Raw genomic sequence first — 19,383 nt, forward strand, 5'->3', positions numbered from 1 at the left:
GGTTGGATGGGGCAGGAGTCCCGGGGGGCCATCAGGGGCAAGAAGCGGGGCGGGGGGGTCGGATGGGGGCAGGGCCACACTTGCCTGTTTGGGGAGGCACAGCCTCCCCTAACTGGCCCTCCATACAATTTCTGAAACCCAATGCGGCCCTCAGGCCAAAAAGTTTGCCCGCCCCGGTCTATGGGAATGAGTCTCTGGTTTAGGTATGAGGGAGTCTGGGCAAACACTCACAGTGGTGGTGAAAATTTAGGCCAAAGTATAATTACAGTTGGTAGAAATAGCAGCAGTTGAAGAAAATAGCCTTTGATTCAAAAGGATGGTGACAGATAAGACAATACAGCTATTAAAAAAATAATTTAAATAGTCCATTTGATAGTCCTGTTAGTACTTGCTCGTGAATATTAGCCCTTTTAGTCCTTTTCTTTTTTGTATATTGATTCATTTACATATTAACAGATTCTAAAGAATAGTTAATATCATAAAAAGTATGTGGAATTCTAAGGCCCAGAATACTGGTCCTTGACCTATAAGTAACCCTATTCATGATTCTATGCATTAGGATGTATCTAATAATCCGTGGTGCTTCCATGTCTATAAAACTCCAAATATTCTTGGAAACCATTCCTTTTAAAAAAATGTTATAATATAATATAATGCTTACATAAGCATATATAAAATGGATTGCTGAGGGATATTGTTACAGCAGATGTTTCCTATTGGGGAATCAACAGGGAAGAATGCTTATGGGGGAAGAAGAACTCACTGAGAGATATTATCTTGAAGAATGTTGGTCCTCAGCTGTAAAAAATTATGCCTTCACACATAAATCAGGTAAACTAAGAATGTACAGATATTAAAGGAAATCCGATCAGAACATAAGAAATGACATCAGAACACGGTTCTGGGAGGGTGTTTTTGGCAAAGAGGGGTTATGGCCTAAAATCCCTATATAACAACAGAAGTTTTGGAACTTAGGTGAGGAATGAAACTGTGCATCCCACCAGTTACAGTGAAGAAGAGACACAGCATCAGATCTTTACCTTACAGCTAGGGTAGTAATGTATCTATTATTTCTGTATTCTGTACAGTGCTGTACTAATCTCTGATTCAGGGCCGGCTCCAGGCACCAGCCCACCAAGCACGTGCTTGGGGCGGCACGGCGCTCGGGTTTTTATTTATTTAATTTTTTTTTTTTTTTTTTTTTTTTTTGGTTCGTAGGGGCAGCGCTGGAGGGTTTTTTTGTTTCTGCGGTGCGGCGCTTGGGGGGGGCCTTCGGGCGGCACGGCGCTCCGAGGGGGAGCAGGGGCTTAGGGTGGCGCTCGGAGGGGGAGCAGGGGCTTAGGGTGGCGCGGCGCTCAGAGGGGTTAGGGGCTTCAGGCGGCGCGGTGCTTGGAGGGGGCGGGGCTTCAGGTGGTGCGGCGCTGGGAGGGGGCGGGGCTTGCGCGGTGCTCGGCAGGGCTTCGGGCACGCGGCACTGGGGGGCGGGGATTTCGGCGGCGGAGCGGCGCTCTTCTTTTTTGCCTGGGGCGGCAAAAAAAGTTAGAGCCGGCCCTGCTCTGATTGAACATCTATGATTAATCAATTCCAATTGAGCCTGTTATTCAACAATCTTGGATAGTCAAGTCACATGCAAAAGTACCTCAGCAAGATCACAACAGACAGAGAGGAAGAGAAGTTTTGAGATCGGATTTAAAGATTTAAAGTCAGAAAAAGAAGAGCAAATGAATGTTCCAAAGAGAGGTCTAGAAAGAAACACACAAATGTAGACAGCCACAAAAAAGTGAATCATAACATGAAGGAAGGAAGCAAACTGGAAGGCAGGAGTAAGTAGCAGAGCAAAATGGATAAGAAGCCAGTGAACTGAAGAGGCAAAGACATGGGAATAAGCAAGGCAGAGCAAAAGTTATAGTACATGAATTAAGTAGGATGGATTTGGACCAAACGAACAAAGGATTCTACAAGACCAAACATGACCTGTAAAATGAAAATACTTGTCTAACAGGAAATACAGACGAGACCAGTAGGAACAATTATGGGTATACAAAGAATAGACAGTAAAGGAGGAATAGAGCTGACATCATAACCAAAGTCAACAGAGCCCCTACATGCAGACACAGGTTTTCCAGAACATATTCAGTTGCAGGGTTGAAGCCTAAGGGAGGACAAGGAAAGCAGACTTCATAGGGTGATGGGAGCAGATGCACAAAAGCTAGGTGTCATTGGAGAAGTTGGGGGGGGGGGCGGATAAGATAACACTACTTCATATAAAATTGTACTAGTGTATTAAATTTATTTCAATATTTTTCATTAGATATTTACCATTCACCTGTCAGTTAAGTGAATTATTTCTGAAGTCTCCCAAACTCTCTTCAAATGAGAGAAAAATATATATCCACTGTTTAATAAATATAAGCAGCACAATTTTAGATAAAAGTTGAGAAAGTTACTGTCATTGTAAAGGGTTACCCAAATCTCTGTTCCCAATCTGGTCTCTCTGAATGCAACCCCCTCATGTGTTAGGCCTTGTGCCTTTACCTATCTTGTGGCGTTACTCAATACAAATATATTAGAGATTGCATACATCCCATTAACGGGTATTATCCACACAGTTTGTTTACATATACAAAAAGTGTTGGAAAGTTATGTTAACTGAATATATCATGCTCTCCCCACAATTCTGTTCATAAAATCACAACATTTTGCAAAGCTGAAGTCAGCTTTGCCATTAGAAAACAGGAAGCCTGTTAAGCTAAAATACAAAGAGTGGTGGGTCCTAGTACAGATTGGGATGCACCTCTTCACCCAACTGGGTTTGGAAAGTACTAGTCAAATCAGAAATAAGAATAGAACAAAACAAGTTAAAGAACTGTTACAAACTGATGGATTGGATTTTAGTGATGTGTAAAAAGCTTTAACTTGTAAAATCATACTACAAATATTACTCATAGACTCAGAATTTACGGTCAGGAGGGACAATGATCTTCTAGTCTGACCTCCTGCACAACGCAGGCCACAGAATCTCACCCACCCACTCCTGTAACAAATCCCTGACCTATGTTTGAGCTACTGAAGTCCTCAACTTGTGGTTTAAAGACTTCAAGGTGCAGAGAATCCTCCAGCAAGTGACCCGTGCCCCACGCTACAGAGGAAGGCGAAAAACCCTCAGGGCCTCTGCCAATCTGCGCTGGAGGAAAATTCCTTCCCAACCCCAAATATGGCGATCAGCTAAACCCTGAGCATGTGGGCAAGACTCACCAGCAGACACCCGGGAAAGAATTCTCTGTAGTAACTGAGATCCCACCCTAGTTAGTGTCCCATCACAGGCCATTGGGCATATTTACCGCTAATAGTCTAATTTTGGCAATTGATCTTTGACTATCCCATCATACCATCCCTTCCATAAACTTACCAAGCTTAGTCTTGAAGCCAAATATGTTTTTTGCCTTCACTGCTCCCTTTGGAGGGCTATTCCAGTACTTCACTCCTCTGATGGTTAGAAACCTTCATCTCATTTCAAGTCTAAACTTCCTGATTACTAGCTGATAAGCTATCTTAGAAGCACATTTTCTGTGCAAGAATTGCTTCTCAGAAAGAAGGCATGTATGTCTCCTTCACGTATTGTATTGCTTTGTCTTTAGACAATACATTTGGGTAAGTCTGGTTATTTGGTCTCTTGAACATTTAACCATGAGCGTAATCAAATGATTGTCCTTTTGTCAATAGGTGGGATTCTGCAATTCTCCAATTCTTGAGACCAGGCCCTGGACTACAGTATCCTATGGCTCAATTATACTTACTTAACAGGTACAAGTGAGTTCAGGTACCTGTACTTCTTCCTTGAAGGTAAGCTAAGCAGGCCTAACTTCTTCAGATACCCTCAGAAGGATCCGGGGTTTTAGTCTAGTTCCCCTAAAGAGCTACCCTCCCTCTTTCAAGAGTGTTCTTTTTGAGTTTTTGATCCCAGTGATCAAAAGCCTTTTTCTGTCCTGGAACTGTCAAACACTTGTGTAGTTACGAGACAAGTGGCTTATCTTGAGCCATTTTTTCCCTTCCTGCTTGTTCTCCGTTCATCCCCACATTATGCTAAACCACTGTATCCATACAAAAAACATCCCAATCAGGTCAACATGCACTATTCATAAATTATTACAGAGCAGCTCCAAATCCCAGTTACCACAACCCTACGCTGCTGAGCAATCTGAGCTGCTTACTTTCTGGTTCATGTGCCAAATCTCTCGAAGATTTAACAGAATTCCCATTCTAATGACCTATCCATTTCCTTCGGTTACAGGTGATTGATATTGCTCAGCCTGGCAGAGAAACAGGAAAGCTGTATCTCAGAATTTTAAAAAGGATGAGTCAACTTTTACTTTTAAAATGGACAAATTTCTAATTTACAGCTTTAACTAAGGCATTAATTTTGAGACTCCTTAAATACACTCTCCAATAAGTCAATTACTTAATTATCTTTGCATGTAAAAAGGAAAAATAGCAACTCCAAAGTATCTTCAGATGTAGATGACAATGTATAAAACTTTTCTTGCAGATATTTCTATTAAAGAACACACAATAGCTAATAAATTAACTTGGCAATTATTTGTTGTTTTCATTTCTCACCTCACGCCTCCCTCAAACACACATACAGCATATGAATTCAGCTTTTCAGCCAGTTAACTCTACCAATAGAAAAAAGCATTTAAAGAGAAAAGCATGAAGGTGTTTGAAAGATAAAGTAACTTTTTAAAACAGAATTTACTGCCTTTGTTTTCAATTTGGTAGCACTTACTGTCCAAAGTGGTGGTAGTATTTCATGACAATTTCAGATTACAAAGTACTTATACAATACTTAGGAAAAAACTGACATTTTATAGCTAAGAAAATAGCATGCTAGGAAAAGTATTTAATACACCCACTGTAAACTCATTTTATAATATGTCTAGATAAAATACATATATATTCACCTGTATTCATTGGTATAATCAAAATCTTGTTTATTATGAGTTGGTTTTAGGAAGTTACATTCTATAACCCCAACTACACCAACACCCATGTTGTTTGCCTGTAAAAAATACAGAAATTAGAAAAAGATGCCAACTTTTATACTGAAACATTCCTATACACAAAAGGAAAAAAAGACTATTGGTAGTTTGGATTTTACAGATATATTCAATTTAGCAACAAGTTTGTCGGAAAAGTTTACAAGCCACATGAGCTGAAGTTATAAAATTTAATTTTGACATGTAGTTCCTCTTGAAAAAAAATGGAATTGTCTTGTATTTTGTACCTATCATGGGTGAAAACATACCCAATGTGGATAAAGGAAGGCTTAAAAATAGGTCCAAAGTGGGCAGGTGACAAAAGCGCATAAGTATAAAAAACCCATATTAACAGAGGGCTAGATGTTCGGGGGAAGGGAGGAAGACATGGAAAATTACAATAGGGTCACTGGAGCAACAAGAGGGATATCAGTGGGGGAATCTGCTCAACATGTCTATACACAAATGCAAGGAGTATGGGGAATAAACAGGAAGAACTGGAAGTGTTGGTACATAAATTAGCTTATCACAAAGACTTGGTGGGATAAATCTCATGACTGGACTATTGGTATAGAGGGGTATAATTCGTTCAGGAAGGACAGGCAGGTGATGTAGCATTATGCATCAAGAATATATACGCTTGTTCTGAGGTCCAGAAGGTGGTGAGAGGCAGACAAGTTGAAAGTTTCTCGGTAAAGATAACCGAGGGAAAAATAAGGGTGACATCATAGTATGGGTATATTATAGACCACCAAATCAGGAGGACAAAGTGGATGAGGCACTTCTAAAACAAAACAAATATCGAAAACACAAAATCTGGTACTTATGGGGGACGTGAACAACCCAGACATCTGTTGGAAAAGTAACACAGGCAAAACAAAAAATGTCCAGTAAGTTCTTAAAACTTTTTGTTTCAGAAAGTGGAAAAAGTAATCATGGGGACAAACATTTCAGACTTGATTCTGACCATTAGGGAGAAATTGGCTGTGAATCTGAAGGCAGAAAGCAATTTGGGTGAAAGTGATCATGAAATGCTGATTTCATCATTCTAAAGAAAGAAAGGAGCAAAAGCAGCAGCATAGGGACATAAAAGGCAAGGGAAAATTCCAACTTCCAATTATCTTTGATGTAGATGACAATATATAAAACTTTTCTTTCAGATATTACTATTCTAGAACACTCGGTAGCTAATAAATTAACTAGGCAATTATTTGTTGTTTCTATTTCTCACCTCACACCTCCCTCAAATACATGTTCAACATTTTAAATACTCTACTGGTTAGCAAAAAAGCAGACTAACACACTCAGAGAACTCATAGGTAAAGTCCAATGGGAAGAAAAGCTAAGGGAAAAATGAGTTCAGGAGAGTTGGCAGTTCCTCAAGGTGATAATATTAAAGGCATAACTGCAAACTATTCTGATACTATTCTATCTTTCCTTTGTAAGAGACCAATAAGGCTCCATCAGGAGCTCTTTAATGACCTGAAAATCAAAAAGGAATTCTACAAAAAGTTGAAACATGGTCAAATTGATAAGGAGGAACACCAAAGAACAGCATAAGTATGTAGAAACAAAAATCAGAAAGGGTAAAGCACAAAATGAGTTGCACCTGGCAAGACACGTAAAAGGGAATAAGAGGAGGTTCTTTAAATACCTTAGGACCAAGAGAAAGAAGAAAAATGTGCATCTTCTACTTAGCGGAGAAGGAGAGCTAATAACTGATGACATCAAGAGAGCCAAGGTGCTTAATGCCTATTGTGTTGCAGTCTTTATTAAAAAGGTTAATGACCACCAGATACTCAACACAATTAATATTGACAACCAGTGGGAAGGAATGCAAGCCAAAATAGGAAGAGAACAGGTTAACGAATATTTAGATAAGTTAGCTGTATTTCAAGTCAGAAGGGCCTGCTGAAATTCATGCTAGAGTACGTAAGGAACCAGCTGAAGGCATCTCGGAGCACTTAGCAATTATCTTTGAGAACTCCTGGAGGACACGAGAGGTCCCAGAAGACTGGAGAAGGACAAACGTAGTACCTATCTTTAAAAAGGGGAAACCAAAGAGGGCCTGGGGAATTATAGACCCATCAGCATAACTTCAATACCTGCAAAGATACTGGAGCAATTATTAAACAGTAAATTTATAAGCACGTGAAGGAGAATAGGGTTATAAGGAATAGTCAGCATGGATCTGTCAAGAACAAATCATGCTAACCTGACTTAATTTCCTTCTTTGATAGGATTACTGACCTAGGGGATGGAGGAACACAGGAGACGTGATATACCTTGATTTCAGTAAAGCTTTTGACAGTTCCACATGACATTCTCATAAGCAAAGCAGGGAAATGTGGTCTAGATGAAATAACTGTAAGGTGGGTGCACAACTGGTTGAAAGACTGTATCCAAATGTTATCAGTTTGCTGTCAAATTAGGAGGGCATATCTACTGGGATGCCAATGGGGTCAGTCCTAGATCTGGTACTATTCAATATTTTCATTAATGACTTGGATAATAGAGTAGAAAGTATGCTTATAAAACCTGCAGATGACACCAAGCTGGAGGGGTTGTAAGCACTTTGGAGGACAGGTTTAAAATTCAAAATGAGCTTGACAAATTCAAGAATTGATCTGAATTCAACAAGATGAAATTCAATAAAGACAAGTGCAAAGAACTGCATTTAGGAAGAAAAAAATCAAATCACAACTACAAAATTGGGAATAACTATCTAGGTAGTAGTACTGCTGAAAAGGATCTTGGGGTTACAGTGGACCACAAACAGTTGTCAATGTGATGCAGCTGCAAAAAAGGTTAATATGATTCTGGGGTGTATTAACAGGACTGTTGCATTCAAGACACAGGAGGTAATTATCCCACTCTACTAGGCACTGGTGAGGCCCCAACTGGAGTAATGTGTCCTATTCTGGGTACCACACTTTGGAAAAAAGACGTGGACAAATTGGGAAGAGTCCAGAGGAAAGCAACAAAAATGATAAAAAGATTTAGAAAACCTGACCTATAAGGAAAGGTTAAAAGACTGGCCATGTTTGGTCATGAGAAAAGGCTAAGAGAGGACCTGAGAGTCTTCAATTATGTTAAGGGCTGTTATAAAGAGGACAGTGATCAACTGTTCTCCACGTCCACTGAAGGTAGGACAAATAGGGGCTTAATCTACTGCAAGGGAGATAGGAAAAGCTTTCTAACTACAAAGGAAGTTAAACTCTGGAATAGCCTTCCCAGGGAGGTCATGGAGTCCTCATCATTGGAAGCTTTTAAAAACAAGTTGGACAAACACCTGTCAGGGATGGTCTAGGTTTACTTGGTCCTGGCACAGCATAGGGGACTGGACTTAATGACTTTGAGGTCCCTTCCAGGACTAAATTTCTATAATTCTATAAGGACAATGGATGTAAAATCTGCCTTTATTTTTTTTTTAAATATACTCTGAGAACTGGTAGGTAATGTCCCCCGGGAAGAAAATCTAAAAGAGAAAAGACGGTTACTCACCGTTGTAACTGTTGTTCTTCGAGATGTGTTGCTCATATCCATTCCAGTTAGGTGTGTGCGCGCCGCGTGCACGATCGTCGGAAGATTTTTACCCTAGCAACACCCGGTGGGTCGGCTGTGGAGCCCCCTAGAGTGGCGCCGTTATGGCGCTGGATATATACCCCAGCCGACCCAGCGCCCCCCTCAGTTCCTTCTTGCCGGCTACTCCGACAGTGGGGAAGGGGGGCGGGTTTGGAATGGATATGAGCAACACATCTCGAAGAACAACAGTTACAACGGTGAGTAACCGTCTTTTCTTCTTCGAGTGCTTGCTCATATCCATTCCAGTTAGGTGACTCCCAAGCCCCACCTAGGTGGCGGGGTCGGAGTGAGACATTGCTGTGTGCAGAACCGCTGACCCGAAAGCAGCGTCGTCTCTGGATTGTTGCACCAGCGCATAGTGAGTAGCAAATGTGTGGACCGATGACCACACTGCAGCTCTACAAATGTCCTGGATCGGTACTTGAGCCAGGAAGGCAGTCGAGGAGGCCTGGGCCCTCGTGGAATGAGCGGTGAGGCGTGGCGTCGGTACACCGGCCAGGTCGTAGCAAGCACGAATGCAGGACGTGATCCAAGTGGATAGGCACTGAGAAGAGACCGGTGAGCCTTTCATCCGGTCGGCCACCGCAACGAAGAGTTGCGTCGTCTTCCTAAATGGCTTTGTACGGTCAATATAGAAAGCCAGGGCCCTGCGTACGTCCAAAGAGTGTAAACGCTGGTCTTGACGAGTAGCGTGCGGTTTCGGATGGAAGACCGGGAGGAAAATATCCTGGTTCACGTGGAAAGGTGACACCACCTTTGGCAGAAAGGCAGGATGGGGGCGAAGCTGCACCTTGTCCTTGTGGAACACCGTGTAAGGGGGCTCGGATGTCAGCGCCCTGAGTTCCGAGACGCGTCGTGCTGAGGTGATGGCTACCAGGAAGGCTGTCTTCCAAGATAAGTACAGGAGCGAGCAGGTAGCCAAAGGTTCAAACGGAGGCCCTGTGAGCCTGGAGAGGACGAGGTTGAGGTCCCACGTTGGAACCGGCTGTCGCTGCTGTGGGTATAGCCGGTCTAAGCCCTTGAGGAATCTAACGACCATCGGGTTCGAGAAGACCGAGGACGTGAGTTCCCCTGGGTGGAAAGCGGAAATAGCGGCGAGGTGAACCCTAATTGAGGATGTCGCCAAGCCTTGCTGTCTGAGGGACAGGAGGTAGTCCAGTATCAAGGGGATAGGAGCCTGCGAGGGAGACGTAGCTCGTTGCTCACACCAGCAGGAGAACCTCTTCCACTTGGCTAAATAAGTGGTCCGCGTAGAGGGCTTTCTACTTCCCAGCAGGACCTGTTGGACGGCTTGCGAGCATTGGCGCTCTGAGCGACTCAACCATGAAGCATCCACGCCGTGAGGTGGAGCGACTGCAGGTCGGGGTGACACAGCCGGCCGTGGTCCTGAGAGATGAGATCCCGACTCAAGGGGAGCGTGATCGGCCTCTGTACTGACAGCTCTAGAAGTGTGGTGTACCAGTGCTGTCTCGGCCAAGCGAGAGCGACCAGAATTACCCGTGCATGGTCCCTGCGGATCTTGAGCAGCACCCTGTGGACCAGCGGGAATGGGGGAAAGGCGTAGAACAGATGGTCTTTCCACGCCATGAGGAAGGCGTCCGACCGAGAGCCCGGGGCTCGTCCGTGTAGGGAGCAGAATGCCTGGCACTTCCTGTTGGCCCGAGATGCGAACAGGTCGATCTGGGGAAACCCCCACCTCTGGAAAACGGAATAGATGATGTCCGGGCGAATCGACCACTCGTGCGTTTGGAAGGACCTGCTGAGACGGTCTGCCAGCGTATTCTGGACTCCAGGCAGGAATGACGCCGTGAGATGTATCGAGTGGGCGATGCAAAAGTCCCACAGGCGAATGGCCTCTTGGCATAGGGGAGATGAGCGGGCTCCGCCTTGCTTGTTGATGTAAAACATGGCCGTGGTGTTGTCGGTGAGAATCAGCACGCAACGGCCCTGTAGGAAGTTGAGGAAAGCCTGACAAGCCAGGCGCACTGCCATCAGCTCTCGGACGTTGATGTGCAGGGCTAGTTGGGACGCCGACCACAGGCCTTGGGTATGATGCTCCCCCAGGTGAGCGCCCCATCCTAGAGATGAAGCGTCCGTAACTAGGTGGAGGGAGGGCTGTGGGGCGTGAAAGGGTACTCCTGCACAGACCGCCGTGCGGTCCGTCCACCATGTGAGGGAGGCCAAGACTGCGGTCGGAACCGTGACCACCATGCTCAGGTCGTCTCGATGAGGACGGTAAACCGATGACACCCAAGTCTGCAATGGGCGAAGTCGCAGCCTGGCGTGCCTGGTTACGTAGGTGCACGAGGCCATGTGGCCCAAGAGGGCAAGGCATGTCCTTACGGTGGTAGTTGGAAAGGCCCTGAGTCCTTGAATGGCGCTTGAAATGGTATGAAAGCGGCTGTCTGGCAGTATGGCTCGGGCATGTCTGGAGTCCAGGATTGCTCCAATGAACTCTATTCTTTGAGTTGGTATTAGAGTGGACTTCTCTCTGTTGAGTAGAATGCCCAGCTCGTGGAAAGTGCGTGTCACTATGTGGACATGGGCCTGCACTTGGTCTCTGGTGCGGCCGCGTACCAGCCAGTCGTCCAAGTACGGGAACAGCTGTATCCCTTGTCGACGAAGGAAGGCCGCGACGACTGCCAGACACTTCGTGAACACCCTGGGAGCCGAGGACAAGCCGAAGGGAAGGACTGCGAATTGGTAGTGCCCCCTGTTTACTACAAATCGCAGGAAGCGCCTGTGAGGCGGATAAATCGCTATGTGGAAATAAGCGTCCTTCATGTCGAGGGCGGCAAACCAGTCTCCAGGATCCAGTGAAGGGATGATGGTCCCCAATGATACCATGCGGAACTTCAACTTTACTATGAATTTGTTGAGCCCGCGCAAGTCTAAGATGGGCCTTAGACCCCCTTTTGACTTGGGTATCAGGAAGTAGCGGGAGTAAAACCCCCTGCCCCTTAGCTCCGATGGAACCTCCTCTATGGCCCCCATAGCGAGGAGCCCAAAAACCTCCTGTGTAAGGAGTTGCTCGTGAGAAGGGTCCCTGAAGAGGGACGGGGAGGGGGGGGGCGAGGAAAACTGGAGGGCGTATCCCCTTTCCACCGTGCGAAGGACCCAACGGTCCGAGGTTATACGGGACCAAGCACGGTGGAAGCGGGAGAGGCGGTCCCGGAAAGGGGGAGTCGGATCCTGGGTACCGGTCGTGGTGCCGTCCTCGACCGCACCTTCAAAAGGCTTGTCTAGGCCCTGAAGGTGGCCTAGACTGGCCTTGGTTCTGACCGGGTTGAGGGCCGGTCGACCTTCTCCTACCACCTCGACCCCGCCTCCTAGCAAAGTCCTGTCTTGGACGAGGCGGGGGAGGGTAGAAACGCTGAGGCTGCGGCCTGAAGGGCCTGCGCTGAGGCCCTGGGACATGCATCCCCAGGGAGCGCATCATTGTGCGAGAGTCCTTCAGGTTTTGGAGCCTCGAGTCTGTTTTCTCCGAAAAGAGGCCCTGGCCCTCAAATGGTAGATCCTGCAGGGTCTGCTGCAGTTCCGGAGGCAAGCCCGACACCTGGAGCCAGGAGATTCGGCGCATTGCTATCCCCGACGCCAGGGTCCTAGCGGCCGAGTCCGCTATATCGAGGGACGCCTGTAGGGAGGTGCATGCCACCCGCTTGCCCTCCTCTACCAGGGCCCCAAACTCGTCCCTCGAGTCCTGGGGAACCAGTTCTTTAAATTTCCCCATCGAGGACCACATATTGAAGCCGTAGCGGCTCAGTAGCGCCTGCTGGTTCGCTGCCCGCAATTGCAGTCCGCCAGCCGAATACACCTTGCGGCCGAACAAATCGAAGCGCTTAGCGTCCTTCGATTTGGGCGCAGCGGCCTGCTGGCCATGGCGCTCCCGTGCATTCACTGAGGAAACCACCAGTGAGCACGGTTGGGGGTGAATGTACAGATACTCATGATCCTTTGATGGGACAAAGTATTTTCTCTCAACCCCTCTGGCCGTGGGTGGAATAGAGGCCGGGGTCTGCCAGATAGTAGTGGCGTTGGCCTGGATGGTGCGGACCAGCGGTAATGCCACCCTGGATGGAGCATCCGCTGAGATGATCTGCACTATCGGGTCATGGACCTCCGCAACCTCCTCCACCTGGAGGTCCAGGTTGCGAGCCATGCGCCGCAGTAGGTCCTGGTGGGCGCGAAGGTCTATCGGGGGCGGCCCGATGGACGACGTGCCCGCTACGGCCTCATCAGGAGAGGACGAGGAAGATGCCCCCGGTGGCAAGGGGTCCAATGGTTGGTCCTGCTCCCGGTGCTCCTGGTGTTGGGCATCTCCTGCCCCCTGGTCAGGGGCCTCGGCAGGTGCGGGCACTGGAGCCTCCACGTCCCTTGGAGGAGGGCGGGAGATGGTAGACTCCGGGGCCCTGGTGTCCGAACGGCCAGAGCGGGAAGCCGACAGGGGAGCTCCCTGAGCTTGGTGGTAGGCCCAAGGAGTCCAAAAGGACCAATGCGCAGGCCCTTGCATCGGGTCCTCGGTCTCCTGCAGGTGGCCGGGCTCCACCGTCTCAGATGACCGGGACGCCGATCTCGACGGCCACGGCGGTGCCGAACCCGATGCCGTCGGTACCGGATGGTACGGTGCCGATCGGTGCCGACCGTACGGGGACCTGTCCCTGCGTTGTTCCGGCGAACGGTGCCGGGACCTGGACCGGTGCCGATAGTCCCTCCGGTGCCGGGATCCCGATCTGGAACGTGACGAGGATCTGGAGGAGGCGTGGTACCGGGAGCGGCCTCTCGAGCCCGAGCGGCGCTCATACCGGTGTCGGGAGCTGCGCCTCGACCCCGATCGGTGCCGGTCGTCACGGCGGTGCCGGGATGTTGAACGGCGCCGCGAGGAAGATCTGGGCCGCGAGTACGACCGGTGCCGAGGTGACCCTCGGCGCCGGGACTCCGAGCGGCGTCGGGACCTGCTTCGGGATCTGGAGCGGTGCCGAGAGACTCGTGCTGGCGACGGTGGGCGCACCAGGGCAGGCTTGCCTCTGGACTGCAGCACGCGTGGAGCCACCGGTGCCGGGAGTTGCGACGGCGCCGGCTCCGTGAGGGCGATCAGGTCTCTCGCCGTGGCAAAGGTCTCCGGGGTGGAAGGGAGACAAGGTTCCACCACCAGCCTTGGTGGTGAAACAGTCCGCACCGGACTCAACGGCCTCGGTGCCGGAGTCGACGGTGTGGCCGCCTGTCTTTGGCGGTCCAGCTGCGGACGCGGCTCTACCCCCGGCACCGGGGGAGCCTGTATCTTCGCGGCAGCAGCGTCCCGTGTCTTAGCGGTCTTCTTATGGCCCGGCGAAATGGATCGGTGCCGAGGCTCTTTGGGCGGGCGCGGTGCCGACGTCGGTCGGTGCCGGACAGTCTTTTCTGCCGCACCGGTCGGGCCCGCCGGGGCGCTGCGCACCGAAGCGCTCGGTGCCGGGACAGGGCGCGCCGAGGGAAGATCCGGACTCAGCGCCGCCTCCATGAGGAGCTGTCGGAGCCTAAAGTCCCGCTCCTTCCTTGTCCTCGGCTTGAAGGCCTTGCAGATAGGGCACTTATCTGCTGGATGAGTCTCTCCCAGGCACTTCAAGCAGGAGCTATGCGGGTCGCTAGTTGGCATGTGCTTCCCGCAGGACGCGCACGGCTTAAAGCCAGGAGCCTTGGGCATGGGCCCGGCTGCGCGCCGGGGGGAAAAGGGGAAAAACACCCCCTAAACCCCCGATAACAACTTATAACTATATCTATATACACTATAACTAACTACTAACTAACTTGAACAACTATCTATATAACTAAATACAACAAGAGCAAAGAGAAGCTAGGGAGTGTGGAGATCAGCTAAGCCGCGCTCCACAGTTCCAACGACCGTCAGGGGCGGTAAGAAGGAACTGAGGGGGCGCTGGGTCGGCTGGGGTATATATCCAGCGCCATAACGGCGCCACTCTAGGGGGCTCCACAGCCGACCCACCGGGTGTTGCTAGGGTAAAAATCTTCCGACGATCGTGCACGCGGCGCGCACACACCTAACTGGAATGGATATGAGCAAGCACTCGAAGAAGAACTGGCAGTTTCTCAAGGAGACAACATTAAAGGCACAACTTCAAGCTATCCTGACGTGAAGGAAAGAGGAATAATAGTAAGGTGTCAACATGACTCCATCAGGAGCTCTTTAATCACCTGAAAATCAAAAAAGAATCCTACAGAAAGTGGAAAACTTTGTGGTATTCTTTTGAACTTAGCAATTTATCAAGCATATAGGGAGAAAATCAGAAAGGCTAAGAGACAAAATGAATTACACCTAGAGAGAGATATAGAAGACTAAGAGGTTTTTTAAATACATTAGGAGCAGGACAAAGACCAAGGAAAGTGTAGGTCCTCTACTTGGCAGAGAAGAAGAGCTAATAACTGATATCAAGAAGGCGGAGATGTTTAATGCCTATTTTGCTTCAATCTTCACTAAAAAGGTTAACAGTGACCAGATACAACACAATTAATATTAACCAGGGGGAGGAATACAAACCAAAATAGGGAAAGAACAAGTTAATGAATATTTAGGTATGTTAGATGTATTCAAGTCAGAGGGCTTTATGAAATTAATTCTACAGGTAACTTAAGGCTGAAGCTGAAGCAACCTCTAAATCATTAACAATTATCTTCAAGATCACATGGAGGGTGGGTAAGGTCCAGAGGACTGAAGAAGGGCAAACATATTACCTATTTTTAAAAGGCGGAAACAAGGAGAACCTGGGGAATTATAAACCAGTCAGCCTAACTTTGATACCTAGAAAGATACTGGAACAAATTATTAAACAATCAACCTATAAGCACCTAAAGCACAACAGAGTTACAAAGTAATCACCAACATGGATTTATTAAGAACTAATCATGTTAAACCAACTTAATTTACTTCTTTGACAGGGTTGTTAGCCTAGTGGATTGGGGGAAGTAGTAGATGTGATATCACTTGATTTTTATTAAGGCTTTTGACAGTCCCACATGACCATTCTCATAAGCTAACTAGGCAAATGGGGTCTACATGAAATTACTGTAAGGTGGGGGCAAAAGTGGTTGAAATACTGTACTCAATGAGTAGTTATCAATGGCCCACTGTCAGATGGGAAGGACATATCTAGTAGTGTCCTACAAGCGTCAATCTTGGGTCTGGTCCTATTCAATATCTTCATTAATGACTTGGATAATGGAGTGGACAGTATGCTTATAGAACAATCATGACAGCAAGCTAGGAGGGTTTGTAAGCACTTTGGAGGACAGGATTATAATTCAAAATGATCGTAACAAATTGGAGAATTGGTCTGAAATCACACAAGACAACATTCAATAAAGACAAGTGCAAAGTACTTTACTAAGGAAGGAAAAATCAAATGCACAACTACAAAAGTGGGGAATAGATGGCTAGGCAGTAGTACTGCAGAAAAAGATCTAGGAGTTGTAGTGGATCAAACTGAATATCAGTCAACAATGTGATGCAGTTGTGAAAAACACTAATATCTTGGGGTGTATTAACAGCAGTGTTGTACGTAAGACACAGGAGGTAACTGTCTCACTCTACTTAGCCCTCGGGAGGCTTCAGCTGGAGTACTGTGTCCGATTCTAGGTGCTACACTTTAGAAAAGATGTGGACAAATTGGAGAGAGTGTCCAGAGAACAACAAAAATGATAGAAGGTTTAGAACCTAAGGAAAGGTTTAAAGAACTGGACATGTCCTCTTGAGGAAAGAATATTGGGGGGGGGGGGGTGTACCTGAGAAGTCTTCAGGTATGTTAATGGCTGTTATAAAGAGGACTGATCAATTGTTCATGTCTACTGAAGGCAGGACAAGATGCAATGGGTTTGAACTAAAGCAAGGGAGTTTTAGGTTAAATATTATGACAAACTTTCCGTCTACAAGGGTAGTTAAACCTCTGGTATAGGGAAGGTTGTGAAACCCTATTACTGGAGGTTTAAGAACAGATTGGATAACTTGTCATGGATGGGCTAGGTTTTACTTTACCTGACTCAGCACCAGGAGCAGGACTGATTACTTTGAGATCCCTTCCAGCCCTACATTTCTATGATTCTCAAGTCCCTCCTTTCTCTTAAAAGTGACACATTCATGCCTACACTTTGTACATCAAGGTTAGTTCTAAAGCAATCATTTATGATTAAGTGCTTAGTACAACTTTCAGTATTAAACTGATGCATTGACACTACAGAAACCAAGGATTTTACAAAAGCTGCATCAAAATATAACGTTTTTTAAAATTCAGTATTTTATTACTATTAAATTTCTCGATTAAACACATTAGGTAAACTGGTTTGAATTAAACTACACCTCTACCCCGATATAACGCTGTCCTTGAGAGCCAAAAAAAAAAAAAATATATCTTACTGCATTATAGGTGAAACTGCGTTATATTGAACTTGTTTTGATCCGCCGGAGTGTGCAGTCCCCTCCCGGAGCGCTGCTTTACCGCGTTATATCCAAATTCATGTTATATCGGGTCGCGTTATATTGGGGTAGAGGTGTAGTTTCTAATTCACAAATATTAACTTTTTCAAGGTTGAAGTCTTACCTTTAATTGACAGCCAACCCTTTCATAAGCTTTGATGAGTCTGTTTCTGTGATACATCATTATTCCATAATGGTCTTTGTTTCTGCAGTTAAATCCAAAGGTGATTCTTACAGTTTTAGCCTTGTTTTTGGATGTTAAGGATAATTTGATCACCCAAGAGTTTCTTTATACTGAAAATTCATTCAAAAATGAGCCAATACTTTCAAACTGGAACAATTTCATCAGCCCCTAGGTTTGGTATAGCATCTTAACATGGATATCTGCAACACAACATTTTGTCACAGAATTGACAGCCTACTGACATGTCTTCCCATTCAGCATGCAATGATGTACGTATCAGTAAAGGATACAGCCAAAAATTTTGGTCTATAAATATCACGTTCAATATATGCAAGACTTTTGGAAATCAGCTGCGTTTTCACTTTTTGTCCTCTGATAATGATTTGCATTCTTGGCTTCAAATACAAAATACTGCTGTAAGCCTGCAAAACACATGGTAATTTCTATTATACAAGCCAAACCAAACCAACCCAACATGAATGGTTTATAATACATCCTCTCTCACTATATAGAATAAATGCTGCTTAACAACAACCCTGATAATTACTTCCTGTTAAACATTTGGCCTGGAACTGAAACCATCCAATTGACTTGAACTGGAATTGGTCTGGACATTGGCAACAGGCTTGCCACTTATTGACTTCTTTTGCCTGCAGCTCCACAGGTTCCCCGCACCGCCATTCCACATGGAAAGACCCAGGCACAGGCAGGTTTGCAGGGCTGCAGTTAGGGACAGAAGTGCTAGGATGTGTGGAGCCCAGGCGCCAGGGTGGGCTGCAGGAAGGGTTGCTGCTGCTGCCTAGTTGATGAGGGGGCTGCATGATACCTCTCCCTGTCCTCTCTGGGCTGTGTCCTGCCCTTGCAACAGGGGCATGGCCTTGGCACTCCCAGCCACTTCCCCTGGCCACAGGCAGGTTTGCAAGTGGTGGCAAGGAGACGGACTGTTCCTTCACTGAGGAGACAAGCTGATAGTGTGGCTTGCCTCGTGCAAAAAGGAGCACCACCAGGGTTGGTTGAAAAATAGTGAAAGGTCTTCGGGGGTGAACTTTGCTTTACAAGGCATTAAACAAGTCTAGATTCTAGACTAAATAGTTAAATAAGTCTAGGTTCTAAATGCATTATGATTTTATTTTATATGTAACCATTTGTTTCCAATACTTCTACTTGCTATCCCTTGAATCTCTTTCCTTTGTTAAATAAACTTTTGCTTGTTTTCAATATAAAAATATCTAAGTGCTGTCTGTTAAACAGAACAGTGATCGGAGGTATAACTGGAAACTGCAGTGTACTGCAGCTGAGAGCACCAAAACTGTGAATACTGCGAGTTTCCAGTGGAACAGAGGCTGGGCACTAGGAAGACATTCATGGGCTTGGAGATTGGACCACATCTATCACTAATCTGCAGAGAGAGAGAGAGAGAGAGAGAGAGAGCGCGAGCGAGCGGAGCAAGCATAGGCTGAGAGGGGAGTGCTTGTGTTGCCCATGACCGGCGGAGTCAGGGAGCTGACACACAGCAGGCACAGAACAAGGCTTCCTCACACTAAGGGCAGGTTGTAGTTAGGTGCCTCACAATCCTGGGCACCCCGGAGAAGCATCACAGACATACTTCGAAAGCAAATGGGTTGGCTTTAAAATATTTTATGGCCACTGCTGCTGTAGTATAATCATTCTCATTGAAAAGAAATATTTTAACTTACTTTCCAGCTTTGTCACCTTTTTTTTAGTAAACAGCAAACCTACCCGTAACGAATAGTCACTTTCGGGCACAATCTGGTCCTGTCTCTCTTGTTTTTTATACCCTCTTTTCCCTGTTGCTTCATCTAAATCTTCTGGAATTCTGATGTCGTATTTATCCTTATCAAAATCGAGCTCTGTTTCTCCATCTTTATCTCTGTGGAAGGAAGTCCAAAATATAAATAAAATAAATTATAATTTTTAATTTATATTAAATTGTTTACTTTTTAATTAAATAAATAACCCAACACAATTACTGAAGAAGGCAGGAAACCACAGAGGGGTGGAAGAGCAAAAACATCTTAGCAGGCAAGTTTATTTCAGCTGGCGATTCTAAAGTATGGTTTCCTCAAGGAGATGTTCCTTTTTAATCACAGTTCTCT

At 46.3% G+C, this 19,383-nt stretch overlaps 1 protein-coding gene across 2 annotated transcripts in view; it reads right to left on the reverse strand.

Annotated features, from left to right (window-relative positions):
* The window catches only part of MORC3 (MORC family CW-type zinc finger 3), a 55,694-nt gene that overhangs the window by 20,412 nt on the left and 15,899 nt on the right, over nucleotides 1-19,383 (reverse strand). For both annotated transcript variants that reach the window (XM_024209166.3, XM_024209167.3), the window contains exons 6-9: nucleotides 19,007-19,157; nucleotides 17,557-17,688; nucleotides 17,207-17,326; nucleotides 4,962-5,059 (exon numbers count right to left, since the gene is read on the reverse strand). In XM_024209166.3, the coding sequence (XP_024064934.2) occupies nucleotides 4,962-5,059; nucleotides 17,207-17,326; nucleotides 17,557-17,688; nucleotides 19,007-19,157 (501 nt within the window). The remainder of the gene's footprint in view (nucleotides 1-4,961; nucleotides 5,060-17,206; nucleotides 17,327-17,556; nucleotides 17,689-19,006; nucleotides 19,158-19,383) is intronic.

The sequence above is a fragment of the Terrapene carolina genome, unplaced genomic scaffold (genome assembly GCF_002925995.2).
Source record: "Terrapene carolina triunguis isolate 2854851 unplaced genomic scaffold, T_m_triunguis-2.0 Scaffold30, whole genome shotgun sequence".
NCBI lineage: Eukaryota > Metazoa > Chordata > Testudines > Emydidae > Terrapene > Terrapene triunguis.